We start from the raw sequence: 18,176 nt of genomic DNA on the forward strand, positions 1-18,176 counted from the left end.
CTAGAGAGCAAACATTCATCAGTAGGCATGAGGAGGAGATCTCTCTCCCCTTCTGTTTCCAGCCTACTTTTAAGTAGAGCCCATTTGGAAATCTCTCAGCAAAACATTTTTTTCATCAGAAAGCACAAACTCATTGAAGTCACAGCTTTTAGTAGAGACATTAATGACAGTTAAATCCTCCCTGAGAAGGGCTTTTGGTTCTGAGAGGTTGTGGTGTCTGGCTGTCAAACGCAGGGCAGAAGGCACCTCAGAATAGCAAACATCTTGGTGACCAGGGCAGTCTTCTAGGAGCTGGGCCTTCCTGGTTCAAGTCCCTGGTCCCTTTCCAAGGCCAGAGAGCATAAATAACTTTCAGCTGCACTCGTGTGCATGGGAAAGCACCATCCAAATCATTTTCTCTAGTAAGAGAAGTTGTATCATGTGAAGGCAAGGCAATTTCTGTGGTTTGAACCATAGTCCAGATTGACTAAACTGGTTTGAAGTTGATTTTAAGACAGTAAGAGTCCTATGTTGTAGTAAATAAACTACATCAAAAGGGTTTACAAAGGAAATATTTTCAAATGCAGAAATTGAAAGGCCCACTTGCATTATTCTTCATATTTTTTTTAAGGGCGGGGAATGCAGAGGAGGAAAGAAGCCAAGTCTTAAATTGCTTGGGGTTTTTTGGTTTGGTTGGTTTGGTTGGTTGTTTACTTACCTTAGAAGTATCAGAATTATTCTGTTTGGTCTTTGACAAGCAAAAAAAGGGGAGAAAAATAAAGGTCAAAATGTAGCCTTCACATTTGCTAGCAGTTTTCTGAGATGTCACTTACATTCCCTGATGGCTCTCTGCTTGAGCTGTGAGCTTCTGGCTCCTTAAACTCCCTCAAAGAGGACCTTTTCCCAAACTGCTCCGGAGGCATTAGAACGAAATAGCTGTAAATAAAAACAAGCATATAGCTTGCAGAGTGTAGGGCAACCTTGTCTCTTCTGCATATAGTTGCTGGAGTATTGAGTCCCTGCTCGTGAGATGTCGCAGCTTCCCTCCTTCACCCGTTTCTGGGCCAGGGGATGTTCACGTTTATTAGTACAGTTAAGCCACACTACGCGCTTGCGTTTCGTTACTGGTGTGTGAAACGTGTTCCACGTCCCAGCCCAGCCCGGGCTGCCTTTTGACAGAGCCTGCGGACACTCCTGAAGCACAAGGGCCTAAACACTCTTGCTCTTATTCAGGAGTGAAATTCGCTGTCTGCCTCTAGTGCCTCGAGCTGCTTATTTGGGGGGTTTTGGGCACGCGCCGTTATTTTCAGTCAGTGGTCACCAGTGCTCAGCCTCCGCACAGGCCGGGCGAAAGCTTGGGGAGGGACACGCAGGCCCCTCTAACTGCATTGCTTCTGCATCCCAGTGTAAATCTGCAGTGATATTCGGGCTGTTCTTGTCCCAGCCATGTAGAGCGGGGGGTGTTTGGGGGAGGTAGGACAGAGTTCCTCTGCCTGGGTGATAAATACCTGCTGTGACTGAGGGAAGAGACCAGCCCCCAGATGCTGGCACGTATAGAACATCCGCTCTCATGCCGAATGGCTGATTACATTGTTTTGGACAGGATGAATAATTAATAGCCTCCGGGGTGCTCGAGGTGACAGGTTCTCCTATATGCTCCATTAAACATTTAGAAACTTCAGCTTGGGCCTGTCCCATGCTACGTCTGGTTGCTGGGCTGACTTCGGAGGGGTCTGAACTTGTGCCCAGGAGGGCAAGTGCTGCCGATGTCTTCGTGTCCTTTGGCCAAAATTTGCTCTGTAGCAAAATGCCTGTGATGTGACTGTTAATTATAGCTCCTGACCCATGGGCAGAGCCTACCTGAGGAGGCTAAGGCTCCTCTTTAGTTGAATTTGCCATAGGAAAAGGATATGGGCAAGAAATTGGTGTTTGATGTAAGTTTTCAAAGGAGTGAGTGAGCAAGAAACACAGCTGAGGGTTTCAAATACAAAGCTTGAGCTTGTAAGAGTGCAAGGATTTGGGGCTCACTCTGGATGCAGGTGAGCTGTGGTGCGTGGGGAGGAGGGGACCGCTGGGTGCCGTGAGGACTGGGATAAATCAGCTGCCTCCAAGGAGAGGAAAGAAAGGAGACAGCCTGTGGGTTAGAGATCTCTGCACTTTCTCGATGGGTTAAACCCAGCCTCCAACAGTCCCGTGCAATGTTTTATCCAACCCTTCATCCTATATTCAGAAAGCACAGGGTTGCAGACTGATGCTCACTGCCTAGCACAGTGGGAGTCTGCCTGTAATATTAGTATTATACACACATTCCGTATGTGTTCTAGTTTTTTAGAAAAAGAGGAATATTTTGTAACTTTGAGCTCTCTTTAGCAATTTCATTGATTTGCTCCCCTCCTGTGGTGCCAGTGCTTCAAACTCATTTAAGCTATTTTCCACAATTTTTGAACAATATTTCGTATTAAAAAAGTCTAATCCCTCCCAAACCATCGCTTTAATCTGTCCCAGAAAACTGGCTTTCATCTCACGATGGCTTTCACAGTGGCACGTGAACCCTACAAATGTAATATGGAGCCCAGTAATCCATCAGTTAAACAGATTAGTTATGTAGGAGGCTGTATGGCTCAGTGAGTAAAGCAAGCAGGCTTTACTCTCCTTCCGTAGAGGAAAAGCTGGCTCATGGATAGCTCCGTGCTCTGCAGTCGATGTGCACTGGAGATGCAAAGGGCTTCCTTCCACCTTGCAGATCTCGTGGCGGGGATGGACCCTGGAGGGTGGCTGGTTGCGGTGTCTTGGTTCTCCTCTCAGATGAGGGAGCACAGATGTCCGTCACCCCATGAAAAGGTGAAGCGTGAGGCTGAGCTGCCAAGAGGCACCGTCTCCCCCCTTCACTGTGAGAGGAGGAGAATTGCACTGCGGTTGGTATCTCTTTGCATGGTTTTTTGGGACTGTCGCCTTTTTGCAGCTGGTGACATCGTGACGGAGGCTGCAGGTGTCCTGGTATCACCTGTGTATCTGTGCAGCATGAAGACACCACTTGGAAAAGCCTTCAGTGGAAAAGTAGAAATTCTTGAGTTCCCATCCTGCCCCTGCCTATGGCTCAGTGTGTGAAGTGGATCTTAAAATCCCCGTAATTAGGTTTCCTTTCAATAGAGTGGAGCAGAGCCTTCGCACCCCATTACCATAGATCAGGCAGAGCCACAGCTGCCTGGCCTCTGGAAGGCAGGAGCTTGTATTTGGAAGGAGGAACAGGCTGTGCACAAGTGCCGGAGAGAGAGAAAGTCCTTGAAGCGAGACCTGTTCCTTCTGGGTGTTGTTCTGTGCGTCGCTGTTACTGCATCTATGCCAAGAAGTATCAGGAGCAGTCCCTCCTTTAGTCCTTGGGCACAGCTCGCAAATGCCTTTGCAACCTATGAACATACTAAAAAGTAAAGTTGCTTAGTGCTAGGTGGGTTATCCAGTATTGCACTAATTGCTATGGTTTGGGTTTATTAATCTAAAAAGTTGTGTGGTTTGGATTTTCCCTCCCTCTTCCACCTCATTTTAATTAGCTTGAATGCCTTCGCCCCTGCTCCCTGCCTCTGTCATGCATTCCCTTTGGTTTTTAATTCTGTGAAATGGGGATGATGCCAGAGACTGCAGACAGGTGAAATCTGTTGCAATGGAATAACTGGTAATTGGAAAACGACAATCTCTCAAAAATGGGGTGAAGACAGAAGATACAGAGTGTCCGGAAGCAAAGCGCAAATTGACAGTTCATTATGTCTCCTCTTCCTGGTCGGAGTCTCTGCAGACCAAACTTAAAAATATAAGCAGAAAAGCCAACATAAACAAGTGCTCAAAATCCCATTGACAGCTTTAGGCCCAGGACTAGAGAAAAAACAACATAAGTGCAAAGGATGTTTATGAGACTAAATGTTCTGGATTTGTTTACCACTCCTCTGCAATCTCTGCCAGCCTCAGCTCTCCCTGTTCAGGAGGAGTCGAACGGCTGCTTTGGGCTTGGGGGGGATATCTGAAGCAAAGCACATCTTTTACTCTGGAAACTTCCTTCCCTGTTCATTCAGCAGGAGGGACCAGGTGTCTAACAGCCCTTTTCTCTAGTGTGATGCAGGTATGATTATTTCTAGACAGTATCAGAGCAAAAAGGTGCCCCAGCCAAGGCATGGTGCCATCGTGCTGGTGACTGAACCTAAGCTATGTAAAATAGGTGGTTGTGGATGCAGCAATCAAAAGAGACAAGGTAGAAGATGGGCGAGAGGAAAAAGAGAGGCACAAAGAGAGAGTGACTTCCTTGAAGAACTGCAGTAATTCAGTTGCACAAAGAGAATCTAAGGCTGCAAAGTCCTACTCCTGTACTTCATCCTCTGCTTGTAGGAGTCATCAATAATGTGACCATTATGGGTTTCTCTTTTATTGAATTTCTCCCAATTCCAGGAAGGCTCTGGGGTTGTGCTGTGTCTTGCTAAAACCAGAAGTATCAGATTCTCAGAAAGAGACTAGTCTTCCAAGGTTTTCAGACCCAAACTATTTAGAAAAGGATTTTTTTCTCTGTTTATCTGAACTCAGAATGAACTGCTGAAACGTTTGAGGTTTGTCCCTAATAAAAACATGGTTTTGAATCACTGAAATATTCTACAGCATAAATATGGCCTTCAAAGTGAGCAGAGGTGGTTGTGCTTTCCTGGGACATGTTTTGCCTGGAGTCAAGGCTAACTTACTTTAACTCATATTCAAGGATGGTGAAATCTTACAACTTGATCCCATACAGTTTCTGCCCTTCTCTTGAATGGTGGGAAACTTACTCCTGCAGCCAAAGTATGAGCATTCATTTGAATCTGAAATCTATAAAATTGGTACTCAGATCTGAACCTTTTTTGAACGTTGCCTGGGACCTGCCAGTGAGACTTGTGGGTTAAACCACTCTCTGTGCTTGTTTTTGCTGACTGTCTCCAGCATGGCAGTTCCTATTCCAGCCTCCACATCTGGCACTGTGGACCCTCATACCAGCATGACAGCGTTGCCCACCATCTCCCGCATTGCATCCGTTGTGGGGATTCCTGAGCATTTTGTAGCCTCATGCACTGCCACCTGGTTGGCATTTGGCCATGCTCCATTTGGCCTGTCCTGTCTCTGAAAACCTGGACCAATGTGAAGGTCAATCATCGCAGCAGCGAAAGATGTGGAGATATCCAAAGCTGATGAGGGGTCAGCTCTCTCTCTGTCATTTGAAAAAGGAAGTTTTCACTGATGCAGTTTGGAGCCCTGTGGTGGGCAAGTAGTTTCCCCTGTCAGAGTTGTTAAGGTTTACAAAGTATTTGGCAAAAAGCAGAAAATACCACTGTAGAACTACTCTCTTGGAAGTGTATCATTCTGATGCCGACCTTTGTTTGTTAACCATTCCTTGCTAGAAAGGAAGTTGCATTTCGTGACATAACTACATCTCAAGCAAAAAGCCTGAAATTTCCTTTTCTGAGAAGGTCAAAACAAGACATTGCAGCAATTTTAAAGCTTTGTTGGAACTTCATTTTCTTCCAGCCAGGAAGTTTGACAAAAATAATCCTTGCCATGAAAAGGTTTTGTTTTCAGCAAATCAACATTTTGTTTTTCCCAGAGAAAAAGGCTCCTGGAAAAATTCCTGCTCTGGGGTTGGCTGAAAATTGAACAAAACAACAGTGTCTCCTAGTGGCTGACTCCAGGGAAATGGCCAAATCCATCTTGGCTTTCAAGTGTCTCTTCCTTGACCCTCCTCCTAGATCTTTGCTCATCAGGGAGTGAGAGAAGTGGGAAATGAATTGTGCTCTAAGCAACAAACCATTTCATAAGCCATAAAAATATCTATGGCAGGCTGTTTTCTAGGCTCCAGTTGGTGTTGAAGGAAGGTAATTACATTTGAAGGCTGTATCGCTGGCTGCTTGGCTCATCTGCTGTTCAGCTTCCACTCTAATAATACAAAAGCTCACATCAGCAGCTTAGCCAGCATGCAGGGCTATCCATCCTTGTCTTTGCCCAGTGGGTCCTGCCTCTGTGTCACTGCAGGATTGCGCTCCAAACGTCTCGCGTTACAGCAGTCCTTGTCATCGAATTAGTTCTGCCTCACACCAAATATGATCACTAAAGGATAATGAAGATCTCTTGTCTGAAGCACGATTGGCTTTGCAGCGTCAGCCTGCTGTCCATCAACCTTGCCCAGGCGTCCCCCCATCATCTTGATCTGCTGGATCAGCTCCTCATCACAGCTATTGATGATCTCATCTGGGCCACCTCCTTGTCCTCTCCTTTCCCTCTTCCTCGGGCCCTCTCTCCCCTCCCCTGAGAGATGGCTGCGGCTTTTCTCCTGCGCTCTCTGAACTCGTATATGAAGCAAAAGTTACGGTGCTGGAGAGTAAGCAATAAGCACGCCCAATTGTCGAAGAAAATTGGCAAATCAGTTCAAGTAATGATAGCCGCAGATTAACCGGTTGCAATGCCATGTGTTCAATAAGCCACAGAAGAATCTTGGGGATGGCTTAGAAAACATGGGATTTTAGAGAATAACAACTTACAAATTCTTTTTATTTGCCTGAGAGTGTTTTTAAGTTTGTTCAGCTTAGGCTTTTCAGGCTGGACACTGACTTTTTTGGTAATGATTCCTGTGATTGTCTTATCATGTTCACATAACTCCAGGGTAAGGGATTTTGAAGTGCTCACCAGCTATCCCAATTTTCATGATAAAATTGTGACTCTTGGCAGCACATCTGGCAGCAGCAAGGTAAACTTGGAGAACTCAGAATTAAGTTTTACTTTAGCGGATGAGACTGCTGCTGTATTGCAGACTACAGGGTACTGTAGGTCGCAATGGGCAGGTTCTCTATGTTTCCCAGCAGAAAATGCTACAGAACAACTCTGTCCTTTCAAAGCTGCCCAAGCTGCAGCTTCCTTGCTGATGATTGTGTCATTAATTTCCCAGCCTCAACACACTAACGAGCCATCCTCGGCCTGCCATGAAACACCCCTGTCCCAAGGAGCCCTCAGTCTGCTGCCTGGAGGGACGCAAGAATTCAGCACGTTATTTTGCTTCTTGTCAAGAATGCTCTTGTATAACCCTGGCTGAGGGCAGACCAAACATGCCAGCCGCACGCTGCTCCTGACAAATAGCTCGAGGACGCTGCAGGCATGGTGTCCCATCACCACGGTGGCTTACAGCGAGACAGGCACCTGGGAGCCCGCAGGGCTGTTTCAGGCTCAATCTCTGTTGGGGAGCTGGTTAGATGCCATCCTAGAGCAGCCCTTTTCTTCAGCTGGGCTTTCATTGCAAAGGGAAGACCTCTGCCCAGGTTGTTTTGGCATCGTCAGGGAAGGCAATAGCACGGACAAGCACTGGTTGGTGTTAGGGAGAGAATCACCGTCCCTGCAGCAAGGAAGGTGTGAGGAGGGCAGCCTGGTGATCGTGCTGTTCAGGTTCACTGTGCAGCCATCTGGGCCACCCCTTGCTTGAGACTAAAGAACTGAAAATTGCAGTCCTTCCCTTGGTGTCCCTTAGTAATTAGTGTGTATGGATTATAATCATGAGGACTGAGGCTCTTAGTGCTCTTTCTCCAGGATAAATGGTTGAGCAAAAGACAAGTCTATTGCATCAAGTAATTTAGCCTATGAATGATGGTTCATTAGCAGCCCACAGACTGTCACTGCCTATAGTAGTGTGGGCTCTTCCTGCATTCGAGTTAACTCTTTCACCCTCTCCTTCAATTGCCAAGGATTCAGTTTGCAGAGTTTAACTCTGTAGAGTTAGATGTGGCTGTGCCACAGTATTACAATGGTCTTCTCCCTTCGGAGCCTCGAGTAACGCAACAACATCCCCAAGAAACTGCCAACTTTTAAGATAGTATCTAATGACGGATGGGGAATAAAGGAAGCTATTATCAGTCAGGAGATGAGTCAGATATGAAAATAACACCTTTTTCTAGACAATATTATTACACTGAGGAAATGAAAAAGACTCATTTTCTTTTGCAAAGGAACAGGCCTTGAGCATTAGAAATGCGCATTGCAGAGCCTGATGCTGTTTGAGGGAGTAGCTCCAGTAAGTGAGCAAACCCCATCCCACCTTTTGCATCTGTCCCTGCTGTGCCACATTTTGGAGCCTGGGTGCTGGGCAGATGTTGCTGCGCTTCCTGGGAAAGGAACATCTAAGGCTCTGTCTGAAAAGCAAGATTGTAGCCCAAGGTAATTTGGTGCTGGTGATAGAGGAGGGGAATGGAAAAATCAGTTCTTGGACTTAAGCTGCGTGCAGTCTTGTACGCTCAGAGAAATCCACACTGATCTTGGAGGGAATCTTTACACTCAGGGCTATACTGCTGTCATTTTAACAAAATCCGCTGTACATTACTAACCAGGACTTCAGAAGGAAAAATAATCTTGGGGGTTTTTGGGGACAGTTTCCATAGGAAGATAAATATTTCAAGGGAGATAGATAAAACTATTGATCCTACTGACTTTCACTGGTATCTGTTTTCCTAATTCTCTTAAGAGATGCCTGCAAGCAAAGCACTTTGTTTGTATATGAATAGAGCTATGCTGTATTGACAGTGCTTCTGCTTTGGATATAGCAGTATCCATAAAGCTCTCCTGGGGTTAGTGCAATAAAAACAGCCTGACCAATGCAAGTCCCAATAGAAACCTTATAATACAAGCCATACTAGCCATTCACCTGGATAACTGTATGTTGCAGCAGTGAACAAGCCCTCCTTTGCATAGCTTTAGTTTTTTGGGCCCACGTATTGGGCACAGTTGTTCTGCAGCTGCTCCAGAAAGGGGCTGGGATTCTGTGTTTCCAGTAAGACTCACAGCGACTGTCCATGAGGCTTGTCTGCTGTTCCTCTCAGACACTTATCTGCCTCCACGGCTCTCCGGAAGGAACACAGGAAGATGTAGAGTTTGTGCATCATTAGCACAAATCCCAGAGCGGGAGGAACATACCAGCCTTTAGCCATTTCTTCTGTGCATCTGTTTGACCATGTTGCTTTTTTGCCCCATAGCCGGATGAGTTGACCAACGCCTTGGAGATTAGTAACATCGTCTTCACAAGCATGTTTGCCCTGGAGATGCTCCTGAAACTGCTTGCCTTTGGCCTCTTCGGCTACATCAAGAACCCGTACAACATCTTTGACGGGATCATAGTTGTCATCAGGTCACTGCCAGTTCTTTCTCTACCGGGGCTTTTCTGCCGAGGGCTCAGACCAGTTGGGGAGTGGGATGAGGAACAGGAATGATGTGGCATGTGTTAATCCAGGGCTTGCTGGCTATGATGTGCTATAATTATGCTGGCCTTTTAGATTCCTGTCACTAAAAGGGCTGTCCAAAGTAAATGGACCTGGCAGATGGAGGACAAAGTCTATTTACGCCACACATCTGGCACTGTGGTCAATTTTCCACTGAAGTGCAGAATGGCTGGTCCTGGGAAAGGAGTACTGTGAGTGTCCATATCCCAGCAGCGTGCCTTCCCTCTCCCAGATTAACACATAACTCAAGCCGGAATAGGGCAAGCAGGAGGGTAAGAGAGGGCACTGTTCTGCTGTCCTCTCCCAGGGGAACGCTATCCCAGCCTAAACTGGGGATGTCACAGCATGTGGGTGAGAAGCTTGTGCAGCATCTCTCTGTGCTGGGATTCTTTCTAGCAGTGCTGTTCACCCCTCGATCAGTAATTTGGGGCAAAGAACTCAAGGGACACAGAAGGTGTAAACCAGGATAGTGCTCTTGGCTTCAGTTGGCCTGTCCGTTTGATTCAGAGAAGTGAGGAGCAATAGAGGCCCAGAACAAAGGCCAGTCTGTGGCCTGATCAAACCAACCCACCCCAACAAATATAAATCCCTCTGGATATTAGCTTGGTACAAAATTGTGATCCATGTTTTGTGGCTAGGCTTGTGGATGGTCGTAGTGATGCAGACTAGCAGGAGACATGCTGTGTTGTGAAGAGCCACAGAAAGCAAGGGAACTAAAGAATCAAGAAACTAGCTATAAAGGATATAGGTTGTGCATGAGCATGTGAGTCTGCACAACTGGGAAGTGAAGGTGTTTTTCAGAAGCAAGAAAGTAGCAGGCAAATAAACTACCCCTTTAGGGCTTAAATGGTGTGATATCCTATAAGAAACCAACCTGCTCAGGGCTTTCACAGTACAGTACTGCTGTTTATAGTTCTTCTCCTTCTGGTGTTCCTGCAGCGTCTGGGAGATCATCGGCCAGTCGGACGGAGGCCTCTCTGTGCTACGAACTTTTCGGCTGCTCCGGGTGCTGAAGCTGGTGCGTTTCATGCCTGCCCTCCGCCGCCAGCTGGTGGTCCTGATGAAGACAATGGACAATGTAGCCACCTTCTGCATGTTGCTCATGCTTTTCATCTTTATCTTCAGGTATCAGAGGCTGCAGCTCTTCTTCAATTAATTGTTCAGCTTGCTCAAGTAATATGTAGATTGGAATAACGATAAACTGCATTTGGTAGGCTGCCTCCGTGATAGAAGTGCTCACAATAGACTGACAAGCAGACACTCAACAGACTATTTACCTCTTTTCAGTCTCAGTTTTTCATGCCGTACTGTAATTCTGTAGATGAATGAAGTATACAAACAGGCAACAATTGCTCTGGAGTTCCTGGGAGGCTCCTTTAGCTGTGTCTCAGGAAGCTGTCAATAACTAGACTCTACCAGTGTTATATTTGAGATGGAGGTTGTACAGACTCCAAGACTTCTGTTTGACCCTATAATGCTCCTCAGGATCCTGTTCTTGGAAACCAGTTGGATTAGGGAGCTGGCAATAGGGTTTGTCATTTTCTAGGCAAAGGAGATCCCTGATTTGACTTCAGCGTAGACAACTGTAATGAAACATGACACAGAAGAACCAAATGGCAGGGTTTGATCAGTGATCATGTCAGTGGTGGAGCAGAGCCCTTCTTCCTGGGAGATACCACTGACACACAAAACGCTGGGGGGGGAAGTGTCCGAAAAATCACTGCAATCCTCCCTGCAACCATATTTCACACAATAATGTGTTTCTTCCATTTCCCTTTTTTCCTACTCTAGCATACTCGGCATGCATCTTTTTGGATGCAAGTTCAGCCTGAAAACTGATACAGGAGACACAGTTCCAGATAGAAAGAATTTTGATTCCTTACTTTGGGCCATTGTGACTGTATTTCAGGTAAGCTCTGGATTCTCTGGGAAGTTTTAATGCAGACCACTTGGGCAAGTTATTTCACTTTTAAAAAAAAAAACTATTCCAGAAGGTGTCAAATTTGGACTGAAACAGCACTGTAGAGTTATGAGGGCAAAGTGATTGTGTTTCTGAGTTAGCTGGTGTCTATAAGCCCTGATAGAGAAGCAATCTACTCAAAATCATCCCTGTGCGTATCTGTTGTCAGTAAAAGTAAAGTCTAAGAAGGCGTGGAAAGCCACCCTTATTTTCCTTTCGTATAGCCAGTAAGATCAAGACCCCGTCTACTGTCCGTTCTGCTCCTATTGTGTAGGTCTCTGTCTCTTTACTTGCATTCACTGTCCCAAAAATGAACTTTGCAAATGTATTCATTTAACTGGGAGTCACAAATACTGTCACAAATCAGAGCTGGAGTTGCTGGCTCTATATGCTGGGAAAGTCTTTATATAAAAGTTGTGTTTCCTCTGCAGACAAGATCTGTTATGTGCTTGAAATTGCTGGCATATTCCACAATGGAGCAATAAGCTGCTATTTCCAGGACATTCTAAATATAAAGATTAGTCTTTTCTGTTTAAAAGCTCAGTCTTTAGAGCTCGAGTGCAGCAAGTGGAGCACAACGTAAACAATGTTAAGCTAAGCTTCTCAATGCAGAGTAGGTGTTCACCACAGTACCATTCAAGTTGGAAACCAGTCCAGAGTCTTCCCTGTGAAGAATATAACTTCTTGCAAAGTTTTCCTTCTTACAAAGGAGCAAGGACAAATCAGCATTACTCACAGGTTCACATTTTTCTTTTACCAACATAAATACAGATTTCTGCATTTATTCTAACAGTCCCTTGGGAAATAAAGTTGGCACAGAGCACAAGGGCTCAGTCCTACATCCCGTGAAGGTTAATGAGTGGCATGACTCAGTGCAGCTGACTGCATTCCTATCCCCAAAGCTACCTTGTTTTTAGGAGGATTAGAGACCATTTTCATTGTAAGCATGAAGCTGTCATCCATTTTTCTTAGGCCCCAGGATTTTTGAGCTCCAGGAAAGCTAGGAGAGTGGGAATTCCTGAGGGAGGTCCCTTGGAGCAAGGCTTTGCAAGATGTGTATTTTTTTGCCCAGCTTGTCAGTGCTTTTACCTAATGGAAACTACTTTGCTTCTCTGAGTTTCTTGAGCCACCCAATGTCATTTGTCTCCTCAAACATCATGTCCAATACCCTTTCCTTCAGCTTCAGATGCCTTATAAAGAGCAGCCTGAAAGGAGACAACAGCTCTGGCCTCAGGTCTGTTATCTTCTGATGGTTATCAAAGGAGGCAATACCGCCACCAAATAATGGGACTCGTACCAGCACATCCTTCATGTTACCGTATCTAGGATCCGAACTAGTCATCTCCATGGGCAGCGGTGTGCTAGATCTTCCTGCAGAGAGGGGAGGTTTGGCCAGGAGAGAGCTCTCACATGCAAAGTTCTAAATAAAGGAATGTTTTGCTGTCTTCATCTCATGAGACCTGCTAATGTTTATGCTCAGAAAAGGTCAAAAGGAGAGGAAGAAATGGATGAGTCAGTATTTGAATGCAGCTGCTGTGCATGAGATGAGTGGAGTAATGAGAGAGTCTTCCCCTTCACCTCTCTGCAGATCCTCACTCAAGAGGACTGGAATGTGGTCCTGTACAATGGGATGGCATCTACATCCTCATGGGCAGCACTCTACTTTGTGGCCCTGATGACCTTCGGCAATTATGTGCTCTTCAACCTTCTTGTTGCCATTCTGGTAGAAGGCTTCCAGGCAGAGGTAAGAGATGTGAGCAGAGGGAGGGAAAAAACTGAGAAGCACATGTAGGCAAGGGTGTAGGGGTGAATCCATGTCAGTGCAAACATCTAGCCATGCAAGCAGCCCTAAATGTAAACTTAAGGGGTGTAGATGAGCTGGGTTGGGCATGTGAAGCTCTTGTGAATCAATCTTTGCAAATAAGGCCCACTGGACTTGGCATGGGACTTGGGAGACCAACACTTTGGTTGCTCTGCTACAAGGTCTGTTGTGTGACCTAGAGGAAATAATTAGGAGGAATTTAGCTCACCAAATCTCCCATATGTCCTGTGTTTTATGTTTCTTTATGGTGGGCCTCAGGCTTTCAATGTGTCTAGCCAGTGCTAGTCATGGGGACCAGGTAGGATGTGAACTGGCTCTCAACCCAGGCCTTCCCTTATGACTCTGTCCCTTATGTGTTATTTGAGGCTAGTGCACAGCTGTTCAAAAGCTGTGTTGCAAGGTTACAAACATTAAATTTTGAGATACTTAGGATGATGTAGGACATATAAATGCTAAAGAGATTTTTACCTACACCTGAAAATAATGTCTGTATCAGGTCAATGAGCAGGGAATTTATGATAAACTGCAGGCATCTCATCTCACATGGAAAGAATTAGAGAAATGATTGTATTTCTCAGTCAAAAGTGATACGCCATGTCCTGATCTGAACTAGGCAGGAACCTTAGCAGCTGTGCAGGCAATCCTGTGCCACATCATCCAGAGCAGCAGGCCACACTGGTGTGAGTGGTGTAAGTGGTGTAGTACTGGTGTGAGTGGGGGGCCCCTGCAGCCTCTTAAGTTTTCCTCCCCACTGGCAAGTCCACTCCAGATCTGCTTTCAGCATCCTGAGAGAGTGAAACCAGCCATCCCCTGCCCTATCCTGCTCTTCTCCGTCTTTCTTTCAGATGACAGCAAGTCCATTTGGGGGAGATTTTAAGTGAGGATGATCTGTTTCGGTTGTAAATATAACGATGTATGTGCACATATATATTGTCCACAAAAAAATTACTTTTTTCAAAGTCCTAGTGCAAATGGAAATTATTTTGAGACTTACCAAAAAACATCCAGTCCCAGTTAAAGCTATGAATAGTGGCATCGAAAGGGCTTACATCGTGCTTTGGGATTTTTTAATTACTACTTTTTTATTTCTGCAACCATCAAGAAGGGAAAGTTTGCCTTGTGTTGGGTTGGCTTCAGAGACAGACACACTCAGAAAGAAAATGAGAAAATGGCTTCAGTTTTCACCGCCTTAGCTCCCAAGGGAAAGAGGAGAAAGAAATTATTTTTATAGGATTTTTTTTTTTCACTTTTCATTTTTTCCCCAGAAATGGTATCATGCTCTCATTTGCCATGATTAGATCACACTTAGACAAACCTTTGCTGACCGTGGAATATAATTGAAATATTCATGGACCAAAAATTCCCTACTTTCAAGCCAGCACAGTCACATTTATGTCTTTCAAGGAAGTCTGCATAGATTCATTATTAAAACATCCCTCCTAGCTTCCTCGCAGCACTAGCAGAGGAAAATTAATTGAAACAACAGGAGCCAAGCCCCAGTTTGGAAAAAAACAGCTCTGATCTACGTCGCTCGGGGCTGTTTCATGGATGCTGAGGGTGGTGAGTGCCACCAGCACACACAGAGAAGACAGAAGTAGTCCAGCTCATTGCTTTCAAAATGAACAGCTCTGCACTGCATTAGTGGGCAGTGTCTTGTACAATGTGGGCAGTGTCGTGTACCATTATGAATTTTGATTCCTTACTTTGGGCCATTGTGACTCTATTTCAGGTAAGCTCTGGATCCTCTGGGAAGTTTTAATGTAGACCACCTGGACAAGTTATTTCACTTTTTAAAAAAATAACCTATTCCAGTAGGTGTCAAATTTGTGGGCAGTGTCTTGTACAATTAATGTCTTGTACAATGTGGTCCGTGCTCTGAAGATCCAGCACAGCTGACCAAGAAGAGCAAGAAGGTCTTTTTCCAAGAACAAGCCTATACACCATGTGTCAGTGAGTAGAGCTCATGCTGACACTGTTTATTTCCAAATTCCAGTCGTTTTCTCAGTGTCACCGATCTCAGCATCTCCTAGCTTTGCTCTGGATACTGTAACACCTTTGCTATATTCCTGTTCTAGTGCAACCTGTTGCAGATGGAGGTGGACACTTTAGCCACTGACCTAATAAGACCAAAGGAAAGGAATTGCCAGTATTTCTACAGGCTCTGCAGTAGCTGCTGTCTTCCAACCCAGAGGGGTTTTCCTCTAGGAGAGTTGTAGCTGTATTCAGAGTGGTTGTGCTGGACCTCAATTCTACTAGAAAACGACATAGGCTGTAGCAGACTAAAGTCTGTGCTAAAGTAATAGATTTTCCTGAACTGAATGCAGAAGCAACCGATACAGTTGGCCATATGGTAGCTCAGAGTATTCAGTGGCCAGACGTGTCAGATATCCTCAGATTCCACCAACCAGCAAATCTGGATGGAAAAAGAGGAAAATGCCAGGGAAACCCAAACGGATGATAACCAGTATGTGTGACCCAACTGACTGGAAACTGCTCCTGCTCAAGCAATCTTGCATTTAGGCACAGAGAGCCCTTGTACAGCAGTTTGCATCCTTTGTTCCCGATTGCTTTAAGGCAGAAGAAAGTTTTCTCCGCTCGGCAACCTGGCAGCTTGCAGGTATCTTTGTACGGTACAGATCCCATTCCTCACCTGCCCTCTTGGAGGTTGAATCACCTGCTAATGTGAAGCCAGAAATGGGCAGCCTCATGCAGTACTCTCTGAGTGCATGATTACAGACCTAGCCGAATGGCTGTTTTCTCGCTCAGGCTTAATGGCTCCTTTTGGAGCTGTTACGGACCATGATTTAAATGTGTGTAAGGAGTAGTTTTCAAAGCTTGTATTATTCACTCAGTGCTGCCTCAGAAAAGGCCAGCAACCACAGGCATGACATTTGCAGGGCACATTTTGCTCTCCACTTCCATTTATTATAAATCCTGACATTAAGCCTATGGGCTTGTCAGTTGTCTCATAGTGAGGTATTAGCTCTGTTACAGAAAACCCTTCTCAGGGCTGTATTTCAGCTACCAGGGCTCGATTCAAGCCTTGCACTTAGAAATGCATAACTTAGCTCTGGTTGTAAACCAAAGCTGTTTACAGTCTCCTTAGACAACTCCCAGGAAGAAGTATCAGTGGAGCTGGGTTTTCTTTTGTCATCCCTGGTTCTGTTGGTATGTTGGGAATATGGCAGAAATTCTTGTTTTGACCTCTTTGACTTTGCTCTCTTACGGGGTGATGCTCTTAGCAGTTATAGAAGACACTGAAGTGCACTTCTGCCTTTGCTCAGGTGTTTCTTTTACTTAGATGGAGAGTGACTCCTGAGACTTGTGCAGCTAAGAGGGTGAACATTAGAGCTGCTCTCAGCTCTGAACCGTCAGCCACGTTTCAGCAAGGACACTAAAAATTGTACTGTGAATCACAGTACACAGTCTCAGCTTGATCTCAGATTCGGATCTGCCTGTGGAGCAAGTTTGGCAGGAGTATCCCTAGAAGAGAATAGGCTTAAATGGCCACAAAACCATTTTTAGTACATTTGTGCTTAGGACAACAAGCAGCCAGACTTCAAACAGGACCATAATTGCATATTTGTGCTTAGATTGTTCCCATGTCATTTTGAAGTCTGCCCCAGAGCTGCTCTGGAGAAGCAGACAAACCTTCCAAAATTATGCAAATCTTTCATCTACTCTGCACTAGTGCTTCTGCTCCAAAACAGAGAAGACGCATAAGGGAGCTTAAGCCTTTCAGTCATCCTGTCTGTTTGGCTGCACCAGTTAGCAATACATCACAGGTGAAATTAAGTTCACTGCCACTTCAGCACCGTGTCTCTAGAAACCATGGTGATTTGCTCAGGCATCAGTTAAGGAACTGTGCTCCTTTTTCCGGGATCAGCTGCTTTAATCCAACCATTTGCTATCAATTTGCAGAGCTTTTCTGCAGTCTTGATGGATCAAGCCAGAGTCATGCCGACAGCCTGCTGGAATCTCTCCTCTCTGTAGACCTCCCCCAGCAGAGGAGAACTTCACAATAGCTCTTCTGTCCCAGGCTTGTACATTATTTAGGCTGATCATTTTTGGTAGCAGAGGCAGATATGTATGAACGGGAAAAATAACTGGACTTCCAGGAGGAAAGCCAGTCTGAGGGTGGTTGGCTGTTCTCTGTCCTGAGATGATGCTGTGCTGCCAGACAAGCTGGCCTCATTCCCTTCTGCCAGCTTCAGTGTTGCCAAGAGTTTTCCCAATACAATCTCGATTACCAGCCAGCGTGAAGAAAGCAAATCAGGGCTGGGATTTCAGATCTAAGTCAAATTTACAGTGCTGTCAAATAAAGAAGAAAAACCCTTCAACATCCTTTGACATTAAAACCTAAGTGCTTGCAGCTGGGATCATGGAGAGTGCAAATATGGAACCCCACAATGCCAATTTTTCTTAGTCACTCCTCCGATTACAGCTTCACTTTCGTGTTCTCCCCTGGGATACACTGTTCAGTGAGGCTGGGCGCAGCATAGGAAACACAATGACATTGCAGGAACAGTAGTCACAATCACAACATCATCCTTTCTGTCCAAGTACGAAAATGAATCAAAGCAAGGAAGAGGGACTTACCTGGGGTCATTCCCCAGGGCAGTGTCAGAGGGAATTTGGCATTCTGCTGTCCTAGTTCTTGGGGCCACACTTAAACTAACCACGGGGAGCTGAGGTATCTCTGAGCCGCTAAGTAATCCAAATGGCCTTTGTGCTAAAGTTTAAATGAATCGGGTCTGTTAATTACCCTTCTTCTCTGCAGGGTGATGCCAATAGGTCAGACACAGATGAGGACAAGACATCTGCCAACTTCGATGATGATTTTGAGAAGCTAAAAGACCTCCGAGCAACAGGTAGGATTTTGTCTCTACATTCTCCTGGGAATCGGAGAGCTACAACTCTGCTTCCACAGTCATCTTTCCATAGAAACTTATGGGGGAAAGTGGAAGAATCCATTTTATTTGTCAATTAATCTGATAGCTGTGTTAACAGAGCAGCTATGCAAAAAGTGTTGGGAAAGCTAAATGAGCATTGGTATTTCCTTTAAACAGATGTTTTTCTAATTTAAACTATATTAGAATATTTAGATATGTCTCATCGTTTCTTCTGTATCATTACCATGGAATGGTTTGCTGACAGC

The 18,176-nt window shown here is 45.3% G+C and overlaps 1 protein-coding gene across 4 annotated transcripts in view; it reads left to right on the forward strand.

Moving 5' to 3' along the window:
* Nucleotides 1-18,176, forward strand: part of CACNA1H (calcium voltage-gated channel subunit alpha1 H) — a 262,906-nt gene that overhangs the window by 196,799 nt on the left and 47,931 nt on the right. For all 4 annotated transcript variants that reach the window (XR_012777680.1, XM_075515653.1, XM_075515654.1 and 1 more), the window contains 5 exons: nucleotides 8,994-9,145; nucleotides 10,176-10,361; nucleotides 11,028-11,145; nucleotides 12,785-12,940; nucleotides 17,799-17,889. Coding sequence is in view for 3 of the 4 variants with exons in the window: in XM_075515653.1 (XP_075371768.1) it covers nucleotides 8,994-9,145; nucleotides 10,176-10,361; nucleotides 11,028-11,145; nucleotides 12,785-12,940; nucleotides 17,799-17,889 (703 nt within the window). In the remaining variant the exon portion in view is untranslated. The remainder of the gene's footprint in view (nucleotides 1-8,993; nucleotides 9,146-10,175; nucleotides 10,362-11,027; nucleotides 11,146-12,784; nucleotides 12,941-17,798; nucleotides 17,890-18,176) is intronic.

This window comes from Mycteria americana, chromosome 12 (assembly GCF_035582795.1).
Source record: "Mycteria americana isolate JAX WOST 10 ecotype Jacksonville Zoo and Gardens chromosome 12, USCA_MyAme_1.0, whole genome shotgun sequence".
NCBI classification, from domain to species: domain Eukaryota; kingdom Metazoa; phylum Chordata; class Aves; order Ciconiiformes; family Ciconiidae; genus Mycteria; species Mycteria americana.